The sequence below is a fragment of the Bos indicus genome, chromosome 27, assembly GCF_029378745.1.
Source record: "Bos indicus isolate NIAB-ARS_2022 breed Sahiwal x Tharparkar chromosome 27, NIAB-ARS_B.indTharparkar_mat_pri_1.0, whole genome shotgun sequence".
In the NCBI taxonomy this organism is placed as follows: domain Eukaryota; kingdom Metazoa; phylum Chordata; class Mammalia; order Artiodactyla; family Bovidae; genus Bos; species Bos indicus.
The window spans coordinates 35,055,189-35,076,876 of NC_091786.1; the positions used below are offsets into that span (position 1 = coordinate 35,055,189).

The 21,688-nt window shown below is 39.1% G+C and overlaps 1 protein-coding gene across 1 annotated transcript; it reads left to right on the top strand.

The window, feature by feature from the left end:
• Positions 1–400: 400 nt before the first annotated feature.
• IDO1 (indoleamine 2,3-dioxygenase 1) lies at positions 401–13,108 on the top strand. Its single transcript, XM_019953584.2, has 10 exons — positions 401–558; positions 4,888–4,983; positions 5,098–5,217; positions 5,684–5,802; positions 6,514–6,528; positions 8,907–9,006; positions 9,549–9,666; positions 10,890–10,941; positions 11,394–11,542; positions 12,546–13,108. The coding sequence occupies exons 1-10, from the start codon at positions 460–462 to the stop codon at positions 12,896–12,898; spliced, it is 1,221 nt and encodes a 406-aa protein (XP_019809143.2). The 5' UTR covers positions 401–459; the 3' UTR covers positions 12,899–13,108.
• The last annotated feature ends 8,580 nt before the right edge of the window (positions 13,109–21,688 follow it).

Consider the following 21,688-nt stretch of genomic DNA (forward strand, 5'->3'; position numbering starts at 1 on the left):
ATATTTTCAAAGAACCGTGGGAGTTTAAAAGAAAGCCAATGACTACAATAACTAAAAGATGGCTTAGGTCATTAGGCTTGGTTAAATTCATTATTTTAATTCAAAGTTTTTCCCCATAAAATAAAAATGTTCTTTCTGGCCACCTATTTTCATGTTTTTTGTTATTTCACTCAAGCCCTTTCCAATTCCCCTTAGGCAGTAAGCAAATGATGTTCCCAGAAACGTTTGATATGAAATATACACTTTCAGTTTCTTCATGTAATAAACAGTCATGCTTCTGTAGTTTTATTTTTTATCAAACTACAAATAAAGAAAATGGAAAATGAAACTATTCCAAAAGTGGAAGTCATTTCTTACCGCCTGTGTGGTGAGTTGTGGTTGTTGGCTATGGCAACCTCTGTAATAAATAGACGCTCTGAAGCTACTCTAGCCGGAGGAGGAACAGAGTTGACTGCAAGAATGGCAGGTGACATGTCATCTCCTGTGGAAAATTCATGGACCATCTTTAAGGAATACCACATTGATGAAGACGTAGGCTTTGCTCTTCCATATCCACTGGTAAGAGAGGACACTGGAATATGGGCAAAATTATTTTCTTGTCTTGACTTACCTGGACAAGTTAGCTTCTACTGAATAAATGTGGTTCAGTAATTTCTACTGAACAAATAGATATAGAGGTACCAAAATTGGAGGCAGAGTTTGAATAAAGGGATCTCAGTTAACGTTCTTAAAATTTTCTTCCTAGAAACTTAGCCTTAGAGGCACTTCTTACTCATCTTATACAGGTACAGAGTGATGAGATAAGGTAACTACAGAGGTATTTTAGTTTAAGACAATCACATTTCAGGGGGTATTTTGAAAAAAATTTTTTTAAAAGTAATAAATGACCCATGAGTCAAAGGAACCCCCTTTCTCAGCTGATAAACCTTAGATAGCACAAAGCATGTGTTCCTGCTTTGATGTTGTTGAGGTGGGGAATCAAGCAACTTTGTGTTGTATTAGTATTGTTGCGTATTTACTAAGCCTAAGTTTCAGGCTTAGAGAGAGTTAGACCTGCTAGATCTGCATGCTTTTTTTCACAGGTTTTGCTACAAAGGGCAAGGCATTAGAATAAAAGTGTGTCTTAAGACTACAGGTTCCTAAGTTATCTTCCCAAGAATGCCATGCAAAGCATCTTATCTTTAATATCTTAATCATCACACACTTTTATCTCATTTTTAGCAATTTACAAATATTAACTTACTCCATCTTTACAACCATCCTGAAAGGTATGTATGTTATTAATCTTATTTTCCTGATGAGAAAGTAAGCCATGCAGAATTTAAATAATTAGCCAAACTCACACAGCTAAGTAATAACAGGGATAGGAAGTGAGTCTAATCAGTCTGGTTCCAGAATCCATGGTCTGAAAACCATTATCTATTATGCTACACTGCCTAACTCAAGAGAAGGAGAGAACACAAGACATTATTTTGGTTTTTGGTTATTGTTTGTTTTCCTACTCTTGCTTTTAATGAAATTCATGAGATTCCAGGAGAGGATTTCTAGGAGCCAGTAACATGTTGTGACAATGCTGTATACCAGGATGTATCTGTACTTGTGACTGGAACAAATAGATATAGAGGTACCAAAATTGGAGGCAGAGTTTGAATAAAGGGATCTCAGTTAACTTTCTTAAAATTTTCTTCCTAGAAACTTAGCCTTAGAGGCACTTCTTGCTCATCTTACACAGGTACAGAGAGTGATGAGATAAGGTAACTATAGAGGTATTTTAGTTTAAGAAAATCACATTTCAGGGGGTATTTTGAAAAAAAATTTTTTTAAAGTAATAAATGACCCATGAGTCAAAGGAACCCCCTTTCTCAGCTGATAAACCTTAGATTGCACAAAGCATGTGTTCCTGCTTTGATGTTGTTGAGGTGGGGAATCAAGCAACTCTAGAGACAACCTTTAAGTGTGACAAATACATATTTTAGTCAGAATCTAACTATACTTAGAAATCACATCTAGTAAATACCTTGGTTAATATAGGGAAATCTAAAGCAAATTCTTTGTCCCAATCTAATTTTCCTCTTCACATGATTAAGTTAATTGAAGAAAATGAAGCGGATGTTTTAATTGTATTGCTAAAATCAACTGGCTTACTTTATATTTTCAAATCAATAATATTCAGACTTACTCTCTCTTCACAAAAGTGCACAACTGCCAAGACTGGATGTTTTGAGGAAATATGTATCAATGGTACAAAAAAAAAAAAAAACTTTTTCAGAAACTACAAAGTGTCATATCAAATTTATTCTTTATTTCCCTATAAAGTTGGTTCTCTTATAAAAGAAAATAATCACAATAATTATGTGAATGAGTAAGTGAAAATTGTTCAGTTGTGTCTGACTCTTTTCTACCCCATGGACTGTAGCCCGCCAGGCTCCTCTGTCCATGGAATTCTACAAGCAAGAATACTGGAGTGGGTTGCCATTCCCTTCTCCAGGCAATCTTCCTTACCCAGGCGTTGAACCTGGGTCTCCTACATTGCAGGCAGATTCTTTATCATCTGAGCCACCAAGGAAGCCACAAATAATTATGTAGACCTCTAAAACAGTAGTTTTGTGGTTAGGGAGAAAAAATTCAGAGCAAATACAGGAAAAGTGATTATCTAGTGAATATACTGCCTGGATCTTTCATTCCTAAAAATTTTCCCTGACTAAGTAAGTCTAGCCAATTCTCTGCAGCCCCTGAACAGGTTTGAAGTTTTTATTACATTTGTCTTCATATTTTATAGCTTCCTTATAATATTAACTTGGTTTTGAAGCTTAAAGCCTCACTAACCTTGGTTTCAGGTAAACTCAATTTATGCTCTCTCCCCTTAATTCAGTTTCGATGCCCCCAAAGGCACATCTGGAAGGAGCTTAATGAAGAAGGCCTGGGGAGTTTTCAGGACTCTGAATCTCATTTCAGGCTGTGACCTAGTATTTTTGTTTCTATATTTTCCCTTGAGACACAATTAGAAACAACACCCAGGGAGGCACTTATTAAAAACAAAACCCAGTTGAGTAAAATTTAAAACGTCATTGCCTTCCTTCAGTGATTCATGAAATGGGCATCATCCCAACTAGCAGGAAGAAAAGTACTCTGAGGAGCTGTACAAAAATGAAAGACTTTTATAGGCAGAAGAGAACAGAAACAAGGAAGTCATCATCCCTGCAGAGTGAATTGGTTGTATTGAGGTCACATTTCTTTAGAGAAAAGCAGGGTTCTATGAGCAAATCAGTTCATTACTGCTGGCCAGGGGATTCCAGATTGACTGGTTTAGGATTCCACTCTGGGAGAGGCAGAAATTGTAATTAAGTATTGTCTCCATTTAGTGACATGGGACTTAAGTTACTCCATTCTGGGTTATTGGGTCTTTTCTTTTTAAACATTTTATTTTGTACTGGAGTATAGCCAATTAACATTGTTATAATAGATTCAGTCAGTCAGCTCCGTTGCTCAGTCTTTGTGATCCCATGGATGGCAGCACGCCAGGCTTCCCTGTCCATCACCAACTCCCGGAGCTTGCTCAAACTCATGTCCATCATGTCCATAATACCATCTAACCATCTCATCCTCTGTCATCCGCTTCTCCTGCATTCAATTTTTCTCAGCATCGGGGTCATTCTTCAGCATCAGATGGCCAAATTATTGGAGTTTCAGCTTCAGCATCAGTCCTTCCAATGAATATTCAAGACTGATTTCCTTTAGTTTCACGCAGACAGCAAAGGGATTTAGCCATACATACATATTTATCCATTCTCCCACAAACTCCTCTCCCATCCAGGTTGCCACATAACACTGAGCAGTCTTATTTATAACACTCTTTTATTTGGATTTCATTTTTATGTACTTGACCAAAAATTTGCCTGTTGTACCAAAGGAAACAATCAACATGTATACATATATATATACATATATACATGCACATATATACAACATATATACAGCATCTCTTGCATATCTAGTACTGTGGTAAGAAATACAGAATTAAAAATATGATAAAACCCTTGCCTTCAGATAGTGAGATGTAAAAAGATAAAACATCTTTTACAAGTTAGAAATCCTTATGTTTGAATTACAATGAACTATGTGCACAAAACAAGCCATAAATCTGCCTGAGCCTTGCTTGTCTTATTTATGACATGGAGATAACTCTGGGGGCCATTATAATAATTAAACAAGAAATAATTAAATGAAAAATTGAAGCAAAACTGCCTCATTACTGACATTTAATAAATCTCATTTTCCTTCTATTAAAAAAAAAAACAACTTAACATCTAGCTGAGAAGGTAAAAATATAGCAGACAGCAATAAATTACTTAGGGCTTCCCTGGTGGCTCAGCAATAAAGAATCTGCCTGCCAATGCAGAAGACTTAGGTTTGATCCCTGGGTTGGGAAGATCCCCTGGAGAAGGAAATGGCAACCCACTCCAGTATTCCTGCCAGGGAAATCCCATGGACAGGGAAACCTGGCAGACTAAGTCCATGGGGTCTTAAAGAGTTGGACACATCTAAGTGACTACACACAATAATAAATCAGTTAATGTGAAAGGGGGTAATTCATAAGATTCTTCATTGGAGACATACCTATAGAATGGAATAGTCAGGAAGATTTCAATGAAATGTTTCAAGGGATCTTTGCAAAGGAGGCAGGTGAGAGGAAGAAGAGGAGCACAGAGAAGGTCCTGAGCTCTTCGTGTGCAGGTGACAATGCATGGCCTGGTGGCCCTAGACAGGCTAAGTGTGTGTTGGCATTGCGTGGCATCGATACAGAGGCAACATGGATCATTAGTGGAGACACCACTATTGGATAAGACCTTCCACTGGTGAATCAAAGCCCTGTTTCTTCTTTTTAAGGAGGACCTACCTCATCCTTATGATGCCTGGATCTCTATTGCTAGAAATCTGCCTGAACTGATCAAGAACAACCAACTACGTGTGGAAGTTGAGAAGGTTTGGAAAAAATATTACACGTTTTCTATTTCAGCTTCGTAAAAGCATTAACTTGGTTTTGTGGCACTCACATCACACATTTTGAGTTGAGTCCATCTCTCCATTTATTCTCAGTTAGCAACGCTCAACATTAATGGCCTCCGAGGCCACAGGGCACAGCGCCTGGCACACTTGGTTCTGGGATACATCACGATGGCGTATGTGTGGGGTCAAGGCGATGGAGACATCCGAAAGGTCTGGAGATTTTCATGTATTCTTTTATGTTAACACAACAGACTGACATCCAGTTGACATTTAATGTAAATGAACTCTAAGAGTATTGTCAAGGCATTTGTGAAGCTTGAGGATCTTGTGCAGAGGAGTTGCCTAACAAATATTTGGGGGAATGGATGGATGCTTGAGTGAATGGTTGCAAATGATTCACAGGCCATTAGAAAGTCAAGAATACAGCCCTGATTTCCTCTGGCCCTTTAGGTGGGCTTTGTTCTCTCTATGCCGAGATTATGTCCACATCATCACAAATTTCAAATGTAAGGGTTTTATAAGTACTGGGCTTAAGTTATGAAATGAGGAAGAGGCAATGACATTGGTTTGGTTTCACAGGGCCCTTATGTAGAACAGTTAATCTTTTGACACCCAGAAAGCAGAAGCGAAGGCGAGACATTTCAAAGGTTAATACTAAAAGTCGTGTTTTCATTAGGTCTTGCCAAGCAATATCGCTGTTCCTTACTGCAAACTGTCTGAGAAGCTGGGACTGCCTCCTATTCTACTTTATGCAGATTGTGTCTTGGCAAACTGGAAGAAAAAGGATCTCAATGGGTATGTAAACAGTGATTATAACAGGAATTAAAGGTGTTCACAGTATTTTAATCAAAAGGGAAATGGTCATTTGTTTAATCCTTGGCAGCATGGCTTTCTTCTCTGTTGTTAAGATGTAAAAGATACGTGCATGTGAGAGAGAGAGGTGTGTTGTCAACATACAATGAAATGTACATATCTTAAGTGTTCAGTTTGATCAGTTTGACTGGCTTCTTTCAAGATTCGACATTTCAATTTTAACTACTGAGTGGAATCAAAACATCTTTGGCGGTAGAGGTGGCAACATCTGGGCTTTCAAAAGAGTCTGCTTAGAATCCCGGCCCTTCCTAAGCACTGAGTAACGGATCTACTACAATGAAGGGTCAGAGGCTCTAGGTGTGTATCCGAAGAGGCGTGTTCTAGATGTGGGAGTACCGCCAAATGAAATGATTTGATCTTGAAAATTTCTTATTAGTAACAAGGTTTCCAATTGGTTTTGACAATTCACGTGTGTTCCTTGCATATTTAATTGTTTCTTTCACTTATTAAGTCCTAAATTAAATGTTTGTGACACCTACTTGACAAATATTGAAAAAACACACCTTTACATTTTTATGTATTTTTTTTTACCTTTGCTAGATCAGTAGTATTAGAGGAAATAACTCAAAACCATTTAATTTTTACATTGGTTTCCTTTCCATCTTCCAATTGATCCACGGCTGCTCTCCTAAGGCCCATGACTTATGAGTAAGTACTCCATCTTTTTCATTTGAAGAATTACTGTTACTCAAAGTAAATAAGGATGTATCACTACCCTCCACGTGCATTCTTTTAAAAGACCAATTGATTTTAGGCAAAAAATACAAAAATCTTACTTGTATATGCAGATGATACCTGACTTAAGGATGGTTTCAACTTAGGATTTTTTGACCTTAGGATGGTGCAAAAGTGATATACGTTCACTAGAAACTCAGTTTGAATTTTGAATTTTGGTCTTTCCCTAAGTAGATGTGCAGTACATACTCTCCTGTGATCCTGGGCAGGGCAGTGCAGCTCCCAGGCAGCCCCACTGTCAAGAGGGTGAACAACTGATACACTTACAACCATCATGCACCCAGACAACCACTCTGGTTTTCACTTTCAGTATTCAATAAATCACAAGAGATATTCCACACTTTACTATAAACTAGACTTTGTGTTAGATGATTTTGCCCAAATCTAGGCTAATGCAAATGTTCTAAGCACATTTACGGTAGGCTAGGCTAAACTCTGGGGCACCCAGGTGGGCAAGTGGTAAAGAATCCAATCTGCCTGCCAATGCAGGGGACACAGGAGAAGTGGGTTCAAGTCCTGGGTTGGGAAGATCCTCTGGAGGAGGAAATGGCAATCCACTCCAGTATTCTTGTCTGGAAAGCCCCATGGACAGAGGAGCCTGGTGGGCTACAGTCCTTGGGATCACAATGACTGTGACCCCAAGGTCACAGTGAGTGAGACAGACACAACTTAGCAGGACCACAAGGCTAATATTTGATAGGCTAATATCTGATATTTGGTAGGTTAGGTATATTGAGTGAATTTTCAACTTATCTTCAACTGAAGATGGATTTATTGAGATATAACACCATTGTAAGTTTAAGAAGATCTGTAGATAAATATAATTAACATACATACATATATACAAAATGCACATACATCTGTGTATCCATGACCCTATGGCCTCAGTGGCCAGAAGTAATAAAACTATTCTTTTTGACCCAATTCTTACTATTTTTGGCCAGGTACTTAACAGAGGCTAAGAGCTAGGGAAGCTAAAGTAAATACAGGAATAAGCTTACCCTCATGAACCTGGGTTAATTTGGAGGAAAGAAGATACATGAAAATTATGTAAATTGCTATATGATCACGAGAAGAATTAAGGAATTCAAGGACTATGAGTTCAAGTGAAACAAAAGGCACAGGAAAGAATCCTACAGCAAGGAATTTAAGCTGGACTTGGAAGAGTGACTAGGCATAGGTTAGAAGAAGGAAAACCTGGGACTTCCCTGGTGGTCCAGTGGTTAAGATTCTGTACTTCCAGTGCGTGGCGTGTTCCCTGTCCCTGGTTGGGGAACTAAGATCCCATGTGTCATCTGGCCAGAAAAAGTAAAGGAAGAAGAAGGAAAAGCTGAGCATGTTCACAGTGGAGGAAACAGCAAGAATGAGGGCTTTGAAATGACAAAAATCTCGGTGCATTTTCAGAATTGAAGGAAGGCTAGTGTCACTGATACATCATAAATAAGGAAGGTAACAGTAGAGGAAGGGGATGAAGAAATAAACTATAGAAATATTACATAGGACTTTGGGCTCTGATAAGGGGTTAAAACAGTATCTTTAAAAGGGAAGCTATGGAAGGTTTTTAAATGGGAGAATGATATCGCCAGCCCCATTTGAGGCTGAAACCGATGAAATATCTTATTCAATGAGCCCCAGGAAGTTAGGTGCAAAAATGGTTTGAGACCATACATTTAACTGCCATGAAACTCAGAGGTGTACTGATGCTGAGACCATATTTGCATCAACACAAAACTTCAGTGCAAAAGAAAATAAGGTGTAATAAATTATTTGAATTTCCCAATCAATTCCTTTGTAAGGCAGGATATATCACTGAGAAACTGAGTCAGGCTCACAGATAAAGTTATGGATATTATGTTTCTTTTATTCGAAAATCTACTTTTGAAAAAAAAAAAGAAAATCTACTTTGTAAATCATATCTCACAGATATCTCTATAAACCTTGAGTTTATAAATTTGTGAAAAATTGATGGGATAATAGAAAAAGAAATGCTCTTGAAGTTTCTAGTTTCAAGTTCTAGAATGGAATTTCAAGTTCCAGCTTAAAGTACTGTTAATTTTATGACCTTAAACAACAGACCTAACATTAATATTCCTAACTACATAATGGATATAGTAAACCTGCCATACTTATCTCACAAGATTATTTTGAAAATGGAGGGTAAATAAAAGTCTTGAAAATGAATAAGAATCCAACAAATAGATCAATATTGTTACTAAATTTTTTTTCTTCTTTTTAGCTTTTCTTTCTTTTATTTTTACTAAATTCTTGACTTCCTGGATTAATTTTCTTAGGAACATGGACATTCTGTTCTCATTTCCTGGTGGGGACTGCGGCAAAGGCTTCTTTCTGGTTTCTCTGTTGGTGGAAATAGCAGCTGCCTCTGCAATCAAAGTATGTCAGACCAGAAAAATGCGCATTTTGATTCACTTAAGCAGAACAAGTACTTAACAGCAGAACTCTATTATGCATAAACTAACTTGATCCTGACTGAATAGAGGATTTTAATGATTGAATTGGAGATAAGGGATAGCCTGGTACAAATAAATACTTTATTTTTTTTTGTCTCTTCTAAAATATAAAATGTAAGAGCCATATAATTAGAATCAAATTTGAAGCCCTAATAAGAGAGAAATATTTTTAACACAACTTGCCATTGGAAATTTGTCTCACAGTGACAAAAAGCTAATGATTTTTTGCCTTAGAGATAGAAATACATAAAACTATATAAACTTATCTCTAAGTGATAAAATAATAAAGACAAACCCAAGTTTAATTAAACATATGGAAATTAGTCAAACAATCCAAGGGTATCCAATTCAAGAAAGAAACGGAAATACCAAATTTAATTTCGGCATTAAGATTTAGAAGAACTTCATTCTATGCCAATATTTATTTATGAAATCTGAAGTGTTTGTCTTCTTTTTTTTTTAAAGGTGATCCCCAGTATATTTGATGCAGTACAACGTAAAGACTCAGATACTTTGCAGAAAGCGCTGCTTGAAATATCTTCCAGCCTGCACAAAGCCCTGGAAGTGTTTTCCCAAATTCATAGCAAGTATCGTGTGCCTTGCAAATGCTAGACCATGCTCAGATGTTTCTGGTTATCTAGATGTAGACTTGCAGAGAAATGGAAGCAAAACCAACTCTCATATAGTGGATGTGTTTGTGCTTTCTTTTATCTCAAGGAATTATTATATGTACTTTCCATATAATGGTGGGTTTTATTATGTTCAGAGAATCTAAATTTTGAGAGAGAAGATAAATGACCCAAGATGATATAAGTAGTGAATAGGGAAGACAGAATTCCACTAAAATTAATGGGAAAACTTGCCAAAGGTGCAGGATATGTTAAGTTCTGAAAAACTTAGCTTCTGCTTGATAAGAACTCTCTGTGAATTCTGCTTTTATGGAAATTAACTAGAAAGCCATCTAAAACAGCCATGGGGCTCGAAAGTTATCATAAAATTAACAGCTAAAAACAATAACAAAAAGAATACATAAACAAGGATTTGCAAAAGGAAATGTCCCCTACTGGATGCGCCTAAAAAATATGTGACTGTGTATCACTGGGCTTTGGCAAGAAGATTGGCCTTCAAACCAAAGACATTAGCAGGCTTTGGGGAGGGACACCCAGAGATGTGGTCCCTAGGGCTCCTGGAAGTTTTATTTTTATTTTTTGTGTTTAGGTTTGGGGTTTCTTTATGTAAGTAATTTATCAGTTATGCCCCAGGAGAAACATGTTGCTGTTGTTTAGTCTCTAAATCGTGTCCGACTCTTTTACGATCCCTTGGACTATAGCCCACCAGGCTTCTCTGTCCATGGGATTCTCCAGGCAAGAACACCAGGGTGAGTTGCCATTCCCTTTTCCAGGGAATCTTCTTGACCCAGGGATCCAACCCGCATCTCCTTCACTGGCAGGCGGATTCTTTGCCGCTGAGCCACAAGGGAAGCCCAGTAAACATATGAAGCATCCTTAAGTAAATGTTGGCAGTTTAATTGGTCTCCTGAGGATGAGCGGTCAATGGGCCCGGGCTCTTTGTCACAAGATGTGTGTTGCTCCCGTAGTAGACCCCATTCAGTGTACACAGGCGATGATAGAGGGCAGGTGAGTGAAGCTTGACCTCAGGGAATTTTTCTGCACAGACTGACATAGCACCTTTCTTGTGTCCTATACTGAAATCCAGGATCAGTTGTTTATAACACCTTGATTTTTCCCAATATATCTGATGCTACTTAATTAGCTGTATCTCATCTTTTTTGTTTTGTTTTTTTAGAATATGTGGACCCAAACCTATTTTTCAATGTTCTTCGAATATACTTGTCTGGGTATGTAGCCTTATGCTTGGTTCTGTTTTCACTTAGACAATTAACAAAAAGAAGACAACAAATTTCCACTGATGGTCCCCACTATCAATCCAGTTTAAGAAACAATTTATATCCTAAACTACATGTTGCAAGAAACAGTAAGCTATTCTCTTGGTTACTACTTAGGCAGGCACACACTGGAGTATGGACAAAAAAGCTAGTCGTTTTAAAGAGAGTGAAATAACCTTTGGTAGTGAAAGGTAAGATTTGGCTTATAGAATCCTTATGCTGAATTTGCTCAGAACCATATTAATTATTATTCTCTTGCTTGAACATGAGTAGAAGGGGGAGTATGGGAGAAGTATCATGAAGCCTAGCTCATTTCACCTTCCACTCATCCTCTGTTGCAAGATTTGACATACAAAAAATTGGCAATTGATAAAATACTGATTATTCTTCCCTTCCTAATTTAGTTGGAAAGGCAACCCCTTGCTGTCAGAGGGTCTGCTGTATGAAGGCGTCTGGGACACCCCAAAGAAGTTTGCCGGAGGCAGCGCAGCCCAAAGCAGCATCTTTCAGTGCTTTGATGTTCTCCTGGGCATTCAGCACAGTATTGGTGGAGGTGAGCGACAAATGGCAAATGACCAGCATCGCTTAGGTTAATAGTATAGTTTCTAAAAAGTACCTTCCCATCAGCATCTTATCTGAGCTTATCAGACACTTTTATAAGAATCAGTAGAGACTTTACTACAATCATCTTATTACACCATGAAGAAGCAGAAACTGAAAGAGGCTCATAAACAGACTCCCTGGTAACCAACTAAAAAGCAGGGAAGCCAGAACTCAGACCAAGTTCAACACCATCTTGATCTTGATATTTGAACATGTTTATGAGGTCTGATTGAGTGGTGAAGCCAATATCGCATGTCCTGAACATGCAAGGTCAGATTTAGGAGAATCTGCGAATTCTGAGAATCGGAGAATCTGCGAAAGAGAAAGTCTGCGAATGAGATAAGACCACAAGCGGAAGCTGGAGAGTGGAGAGGCTTGGCATTGTTCTAGTTCCCCAACCTACCGCCCAGGGACCCCAGGGCCAACACGTGCACCAAAGTTTAAAGATGAGCCACGTTCATTATATTCCTTCTAGGGGATTAAGGGAGCAGAGGAAGAGGCTCCAGGTAGAACTTCTTTCTGCTTTTCTTTCTTTCCTAAACTTCTATTTTCCTAAATTTCTAAGGGGAAAGCTTTGGGTTGCATGACAGTAAGTTTTGTTGTTGTTTTTTTTATTTTCTGAGCTCATTCTCTTATTTTAAAATGATCCCTTTAATTCTCTTGGACTCAGCATCACAGTCTATCAAGTATAGTACATCTACCTGTCCTTAGAAGGATCAAATACACTAGGAACATGAGAAAAGAAGCAAAACAAAAATATAATGAATGAGTTTAGCTCATGTGGTTTTTAGAATTAAGTGTATTTTGCAGTAATTACCATTACTAGTAGCAAGATTAGTAGGATGCTGACTTGATGATTATAAATTCATGGCCACCCACTCTGGCCCACTTGGCCTTCCCTCCCTGGACAGAAGACTGCTTCAGACTCCTTACTAACTCATCTTTGTCTTCAGTCCCTGCAGACTCTGCTGCTGAATTTCTCCAGGAGATGAGAACATACATGCCACCAGCTCACCACAGCTTTCTCCTCTCATTAAAGTCAAAGCCCTCGGTCCGTGAGTTTGTTCTTTCAGAAGGCAATGCTACCCTGCAGGAAATTTACAATAAGTGTGTGCAAGCTATGGTCTCCTTGAGAAACTACCATTTGCAAATAGTAGCTAAATACATCGTGATTCCTGCAAGGCAGCAACCCCAGGTGGAAGAAAACTTGGAAGAAGAAAATAGAGGAACTGGAGGCACCAATGTCATGGACTTTCTGAAGACTGTAAGAAGTAAAACTAAGAATTCCCTGTTGAAGGAAGAATAATTGTAATCCAAGAAAGTAAATCTTTGCCATATTTTGTTTATTTTGACATATGTTAATTATCACTGTCCATTATATCAGAAATAGCATTGACATTCATCAAGAGGAAAATGAAATTTATGTCTATACAAAAGCCTTCACAGGGATGTTTATTGCAGCTTTATCATAATCACCCAAACTTGGAAACATCCAAGATGTCCTTCAATGGCTGAATGGATGAACAAATCAAAGTACATCCTGACAACAGAATATTACTCAGGGCTGAAAAGAAATGAGTGCTGTGTGACAACCTAGAGGGGGGGATGGGGTGGGAGGAAGATTCGAGAGGCTGGGACATATGTATACCTATGGCTGATTCATGATGATTTATTGCAGAAACCTATACAATATTGTAAAGCAATCATCCTCCAATTAAAAATTAAATTTAAACATTTTATAAAAAAGAAATGAGTGTGGTGTATTTCTTCCCGGTTCAGTAACAAATGTTGAAAATGAACTTATTTACAAAATACAAACAGACATAGACTTTGAAAGCAAATTCTGGTTACCAAAGTGGAAAGGTGGTATGTGTGTGGGGGGGGGTGGTGGTGGTTGTGGTGGTAAATTAAGAGTTTGGGATTAACATATACACACTGCTGCTGCTGCCACTGCTGCTAAGTCGCTTCAGTCATGTCCGACTCTGTGCGACCCCATAGACGGCAGCCTACCAGGCTCCCCCGTCCCTGGGATTCTCCAGGCAAGAACACTGGGGTGGGTTGCCATTTCCTTCTCCAATGCATGAAAGTGAAAAGTGAAAGTGAAGTCGCTCAGTCGTGTCCGACTCTTCGCGACCCCATGGACTGCAGCCCACCAGGCTCCTCCGTCCATGGGATTTTCTCAGGCAAGAGTACTGAAGTGCGTTGCCATTGCCTTCTCCCATCATATACACACTACTATATATAAAATAGGAAATCAACATCAAACTATTGTAGACCACAGGGAAATCTACTCAATATTCTGTAATAACCTATTTGGGAAAAAAATATGAAAAAGAATAGGTATTACGTATAAGTGAATCATTTTGCTATACTCCTGAAACTAACACAACATTGTAAACCAACCATACCCCAATACAAAATTTAAAATATTTTTAAAAAGAAAAAAAAAAAGAGTGATCAAGCGATGAAAAGACATGGAGAAACATAACATGCATATGACTAAGTAAAAGAGGTCACTCTGAAAAGGCTACAGACTGCGAGATTCCCGCTATAAGACATTCTGGAGAAAGGTAAAAACCATGGAGGCAGGAAAAGGATCAGGGATGGCCAGAGGTTAGGACAGAGGGAGTGATGACCAGGAGGAACACAGAGGATGTTCAGTTCAGTGAAACTGCTCTGTACGATAGAATAACAGTGGACACATGCCATGCATTTCCCAAACCCCGTAGGACATAGAACACCAGGAGTGAACCCTAATGTAAGCTGTGGACTTTGGATAATCATAGTCTATCAGTGTAGGTTTATCAGCTGGAACAAGTGCACCATCCTGATGTGCAAAACTAAGCATGTCTGGGGAAGAAGGTATATGGGGACTCTGTACTTTCTGCTTAATTTTGCTTTGGGCCTAAATCAACCCTAAAAAATTAAAGTCTATTAAAAAGAAAACAATTCTGTGGCCTTCAATGATTCGCTTAACCTCTCTGGTCTGTTTTTGCACACCTAAAATAATCAGAGATAAATAGATTAAAGTGCTTTCCAATTCTGATTAAATCCTCTATGTGATCTGAACGTTCATGCAGATGTTATGCTAAGCTATGGAAGCTATGGAAATTTTAAACAACACATGTTCAAAAGTAGAATAACATCTCTATGTCTTCCAGATCATAAAGACAATGATTTTGATGTAAGAATTATTTTATATATTTATAATTTTTAAAAGCTTACAACAGGTTTTCCCTCAGTATCTTTGTTTCCTGACAGTGTCATTAAGTCAGAATAGGAATTACTTTTCTATTTTGTGGTGGTGGTTTTTTAAAGTGTTGGAGGCAGAATGAATGAGAATGCTTGTACTTAAAACAGTCAAGGTGACTCTCATCAGTCAGATCACTGATGACTAATTCAAGATGATCATCAGAGTTAACTGTGCTCTTTCTGCATGTAGCCCTCTCTGTCTGTCTGCTGCTGCTGCTGCTAAATCGCTTCAATCATGTCTGACTCTGTGCGACCCCATAGACGGCAGCCCACCAGGCTCCCCCGTCCCTGGGATTCTCCAGGCAAGAACACTGGAGTGGGTTGCCATTTCCTTCTCCAGTGCATGAAAGTGAAAAGTAAAAGTGAAGTCGCTCAGTCGTGTCCGACTCTAGCGACCCTATGGACTGCAGCCTAGCAGGCTCCTCTGTCCGTGGGATTTTCTAGGCAAAAGTACTGGAGTGGGGTGCCATTGCCTTCTCCGCTCTGTCTACAAATGCTCTAACCCGCTGATTATTGATGCAGGTGTTGGGGGAGAAGGGTGGAGTCAGTCTTTGGACAAGAGTCTGTCCTCCTTTCCCTACATCCAGTTGCTGGCATCCAAAATAAAGCAAACTTTGCTTTCCACCAAAAAAAAAAGTTTGTGGTAAGAATAGATTTTCCTAGATAAGACAATTCATGAGATGAGTTTTAAAAGATGATAGGTATACTATATTCAAATAAAAGGCTGGAAAAATGCAGGACGAGAAAGAAGAGTGTTTAAGAATAGCAGCATAGCAAGGTCTACTTAGGGAGCCCACACAGCTCAATATGACTGAAGCATAAAAGAAGAAAAATGGCGATGGGTTGATTAAGCTAAATTATGATTGGCTTCCAGGGCCATGCAACAAAAGAATTTCAGTTTATTGTGAAAACAAAATGAATACTTTTAAGCAGAGAAATGACTTTATTATATTTTTATATTTGGATTCTATTTAAGTGAAGCATTGCCCACTATAAAGGAAAGTGAAAGTCACTCAGCCATGTCCGACTTATTGCAACCCCATGGACTATATAGGCCATGGAATTCTCCAGGCCAGAATACCGGAGTGGATAGTCTTTCCCTTCCCCAGGATATCTTCCCAACTCAGGGATCAAATCCAGGTTTCCTAAATTACAGACAGATTCTTTACCAGCTGAGCCACAAGGGAAGCCCATTGAAAAGAAATAAGTATTTAAAAGACTCTGGTAGTAGTTGGGGAAAAAATTGTAGGGGTAGGATAAAATGGGGAGTGATCATAAAGGCATGGTGATGAGTTTGGAGCTTGTAAAAGTCATCCAAGCCTGCAATGATGGTGAAGTATTATGGGCTTAGATTTGGGGCAAAGATCAATTTAAGGATTAGACTATATAATATTTCAGTAGTAAATGGCTATTGAAAATGATGGCAATGGGAATGGAGATAAGGGAAACATAAGAAATATTACGGCAGTAGGAGGAGCAAGACCAGAGTTCTGTTGGATGAGATGGAGAGACAACTTTCAGGTCTCCAACTGGTAAGCTAGAGCCATCTTCATGGACCTTCAGCCCATGTTGTCAGATAGGGTCTTGTCTGCAGAAGGGTCCACTCTTGGCTTCATGCTCAACTGTTTCTCTTTCGAAATTCTGAATAATTTTGAACAAGAGTCCTTATGTTTTTATTCTTCTCTGGGTCCCACAAATTGTACCACCAGTTCTGAAAGATACCATTCACCAAGACATGGAATAGGAGGGAAAGATGAGCCTAGTTCTTATCATCAGAGAATAAGTAATAAGTAAGCCTTGAATTTATCTCTTGGCAGTAGGCTCTCTGCTCAAGACCTTGAACCTTGATGCAGGTTTTCTAAGTGTTTTCCCGGGTCTTCATGAAAAGTATATGGCACATGTTAGATGCGTTAAGGTATTTCTTAGGAAGCTTCTACAGCAGTCCAGTAGAGATGTCTAGCAGGTGACAGGAGAGATCCAACTAGAAATGAAATGTTGGTAGTCCACAGCTGGAGATGATGGTTGAAGTCTGAAGAGAGATGACTGCCCAAGGAGAGGGAAATCAGGACCTGAGCTAGGGAGATCACCAGTGGTAAACTAACTAGAACAACAAGAGAGAAAAACCCAAAAAGGGAAGCCATGCCTTCATGGTTAAAGGCAACGATTTTGGCTCCAGATGGCTCCAGCCCTGACACAAACACTTACAAAGAAGTATGACCTGAGGCTCTTACTTAACTTTCCCATGCTGCGGTTTCCTCAACTGAATGATGGGAATATTAGTGACTCACTTACAGGGCTGTTTGGGAAGGTTAAATCAGATACTCTATGGAAGATGATTACCTTAGGTCTTGGAACAGACAAAAACAATCAGTTAACTGTCAGTTTTTTTCTTTTTAGTTTTAAATACAGTCCAACCAGAAGGGATATTTTTCATTCAGTTCAGTTCAGTCTCTCAGTCGTGTCCAACTCTTTGCGATCCCATGGACTACAGCATGCAAGTCTACCCTGTCCATCACCAACTTCTGGAGCCTACTCAAACTCATGTCCATTGCATTGGTGATGCCATCCAACCATCTCATTCTCTGTCATCCCCTTCTCCTCCTGCTTTCAATCTTTCCCAGCATCAAGGTCTTTTCCAATGAATCAGTACTTTGCATCAGGTGGCCAAAGTATTGGAGTTTCAGCATCAGTCTTTCCAGTGAATATTCAGGACTGATTTCCTTTAGGATAGACTGGTTTGACCTCCTTGCAGTCCAAGGGACTCTCAAGAGTCTTCTCTAACACCACAGTTCAAAAGATCAATTCTTCAGTGCTCAGCTTTCTTTATAGTCCAACTCTCACATCCATACATGACTACTGGAAAAACCATAACTTTGACTAGATGGACCTTTGTTGGTAAAGTAATGCTTCTGCTTTTTAATATGCTATCTAGGTTGGTCATAGCTTTTTTCCCAAGGAGCAAGCATTTCATAGGAAAGTTCAAAAGGAGAAGAGAGTTTTAAAAAAATTAGTAAAGCAAAATGTGATACACTTGAATTGTTAATCAGAAAGGACTAGGAAATTCCATTGAATTTATGAACAAAGAAGTAATTAATGAGCTGTACAGAATAACCTCAGTGTACTGCTGTTTGGGCTGATGGAGTTTGATAACTCAGGTTTTGGACTTAATCAACTTGAAACTAAAACTAAGTATAACTGAAATTGTACCGGAAAACAAGTAAATGATATCCTAAATACTTCCATTGTGAATGCTCTTCTTCTTTTTCTGAATATTTCTTGGTGCATTTCCAAAAGACCCTAACACCCAGTTTAAGAAAAGGGGAAACTTTGTTGTATACTGAAATTATAATAATTCACCCAAAAGCTGATTATAGAACCCAGGACTCTGAAATGACAAGCCTAACTATTAGGAAAGGAAGTTCTTGAACACAGTTTCCTCTTGGTAAATAAGAAACATGTTAAACAAATCTTCATGAGGTCACTGTGTTCCCTGCTTCAGAGTACACCTCTGGTCTGGGAGTACAGTGGAGTTACAGAACAGCACAAACTTCTACTTGGCATCAAGACACCAAATCCAAAAATGAGATGCCAGGAGAGAGAATTCATTTCATAAACATTTATTGAACTCTAGACACTGGGCTTGCTGCTAAAGGAAAATACAAAGTTAGGTTAAATATGGCTTGGTCAAGGAACTTACAATCTGATAGAAAAGATTAGATAAATACAATGTTTGGATGTTAGTAGCTGTCAAACCAGGTTTGCCATGATGCTTGAAACATGACGTAAAAGAGGTTCAAGGTGATAGTAGAATTTTGCACAGCTAGAGGGTATTTAGAGGTCAGGTGAAGGACATCCTTGAACGCCAGGCCAAGGGCATTTGAACTTTGACTTACAGTGAGGAGTTCTTAATGATTTTGCGGCAGAACCTGAGATGTTCAGTGACCTACAGGTTGCATGGGCCTAGACCTTGGAAGTAAGAACGGTCAAGACTGAACATGCAGACTGGAGTACATGCACATAGAACTCATGGTTAAGATCAGGTGGAAATTCATAAGAATACTGAGGTGGGGAAGTGCTGACAGTAATACTGCAAATATCTATACACCTTGGTCTGAAGTGGGAAAAGAAGTCAGCAACTAAAAAAGAAAAGATCCAGTCAGGAAGAGAGGGAAGAAAGCTACAAAAAATATCGTATTAAAAATGGATTTCTAGAAAGGGGGGAGAACATGAAGAAAATAGCATTTACTGTTACCCATCTGATAAGGGCTTCAGTTAATGTTCCTCATTTACCCACTGAGATTAACACTACTATTTCCTGCAGATGTAGAAACAGAAGCTTAGAATTTTAAGCCACTTGTTAGAATAGCCACATAAGCTAATAAGAGATGAGATAGAAATTCCCACTCAGGGAGTCCTGGTGATTGGGAAGAGTGGAAAATTCTGGGCTGAGAGGCAGCAAGTCCAAATTCTAGACCAATTCTGATGGCAGCCCCACCAGAATGACATTTGCTAAGTCACTTCCCTCTCACCAACCTCAGGATATCTTATGTTTCCTGAGAGTTTGAATTAGATTATGTAGTCTATAATGTTCTTTTCACTTTGGGCATTTTGATGCCAAGCTTTAATAATGTTACAATAAATTCTTATGAGAATACAGAGAGAATGGATGAAAAATAGCTAGACCAGCATAAAAAACAAACAAACAAAAACCTGTTCCTTCTTTTTAATCTGAGATTGAACGAAAGAGCAAGAAGATGATTCAACATATACAATTTGATAAATTGCATTTAGGAGGCATAAGAAACTGATCTTCAAAACTGGATGGATATTGGTCTAAGAGGAAGTGAGTGAGTGAGTGAGTGAGTGAAGTCGCTCAGTCGTGTCCTTCTCTTTGTGACCCCATAGACTGTAGCCTACCAGGCTCCTCTGTCCATGGGATTTTCCAGGCAATAGTCCTGGAGTGGATTGCTATTTCCTTCTCCAGGGGATCTTCCCAACCCAGGAATCGAACCCAGGTCTCCCTTATTGTAGACAGACACTTTACGGTCTGAGCCACCAGGAAAGTAGATAGTTTTAAAGGAAAGGAAAGTGAAGTCACTCAGCGGTGTCCAACTCTCGGTGACTCCATAGCCTACCAGGCTCCTCCATCCGTGGGATTTTCCAGGCAAGAGTACTGGAGTGGGTTGCCATTCCCTTCTCCAGGGTTTCTTCCTGACCCAGGGATAGAACCTGGGTCTTCCACATGTGGGCAGATGCTTTTACCGTCTGAGCCACCAGGGAAGTAAAATAGTTTCTAAAAATTACTTAATTTATTTATTCATCTAATTTTTTTTTTTTTTTTTTTTTAGCTGTGCTGGGTCTTCATTTCTGCTTGCGGGCTTTCTCTAATTGCTGCCAGCAGGACCTACTTTTTGCTGTGGTGCGCAGGCTTCTCATTGCAGATGCTTCTCTTATTGCCAAGCTGTAAGGTATTCGGCAGAGAAGCAATGGCACCCCACTCCAGTATTCTTGTCTGGAAAATCCCATGGATGGAGGAGCCTGGTGGGCTGCAGTCCATGGGGTCGCTGGGAGTCGGACACGACTGAGCGACTTCACTTTGACTTTTCACTTTCATGCATTGGAGAAGGAAATGGCAACCCACTCCAGTGTTCTTGCCTGGAGAATCCCGGGGACGGGGGAGCCTGGTGGCCTGCGGTCTATGGGGTCGCACAGAGTCGGACACGACTGAAGCGAAGCAGCAACAGCAGCAGCAGCAAGGTATGCGGGCTTCAGTAATTGCAGCACTCAGGCTCAGTAGTTGTGGTTCATGGGCTTAACAGCTCTGAGGCACGTGGGATCTTCCGGAAATTGTTACATGAATTATCAGAGCACTTCCTACTCTCAGCTTTTGGACTTATCGTAGAGAAAGGGAGGAAGGAGAAGATGTCTAAGTACAAGTCAGCCTCCAAATAAGTTTGTTGACAACCTGGTGACCTAAGTTCAGGGTCCAACTGGACCAAAACGTAGAATCTTTGGAATTTTCACAGTGCAAATCTATCATCTGGAACTTATTACTGGGCTCCCTGTTTCAGTGAATTCAAACCATCATGGCACCTTTTACAGACAGCCTTGCAGCCTGATCAAGTGAACAGAGAAATAGCTTGGAGATAAAGATAGCTCAGCTTTAGTCCATAATTAGTGGAGAGGCAGTGGACAGGGTTATTTACATGTATGTACTTCAGTTTACTAATCTGTAAAGTAGATCTGGTAGTACCTGGTTCATAGGTAAAATCACCCATTTTAGAGGTGGATTGTCAAAATATGTTTAATAAACATAGAGGGTTAAACAGATGATACATTAGGTTTTTCTTGAATTTGTTAATATCTGCTACCTTGTTTATGAAACTTCATGAAACATATATTCTCTGAGTGTCATTGAAGTTTTTAAAAAAATTAAACAGTATTTCTTAATGTCACTCAAAGTAATTATAATCTTGGAATATGCTGTTCAAACTACACACAGAACCCTTCAGAGGTTCTGATATGCCCACAGAGTCCTTGTCCCCCTCTACTCATGTCAATCACTGACATGTCTGTCTGAAAGTACTAACTTCTGGTTTTAATAGTTTATGCCCAAGACCCAGTTGTCAAAGTTCATCATGGACCAGGTTCTGTCAGAGTGTTTGAGATCAACAAAAACTCTTGTTTATTTCCCTTTTTCTAAAGAAGAACAGATTTGTCTCTGGGTTTAAAATCAATCTTCTTATATTCACATGTATGAAAAGAATTTGTGTGTGTGTGTGAGTGACGTGGTTTTGTTTGCCTTGTTTGTTTTAACCAGCAGTCTTTAACTGTTTACTCAGCT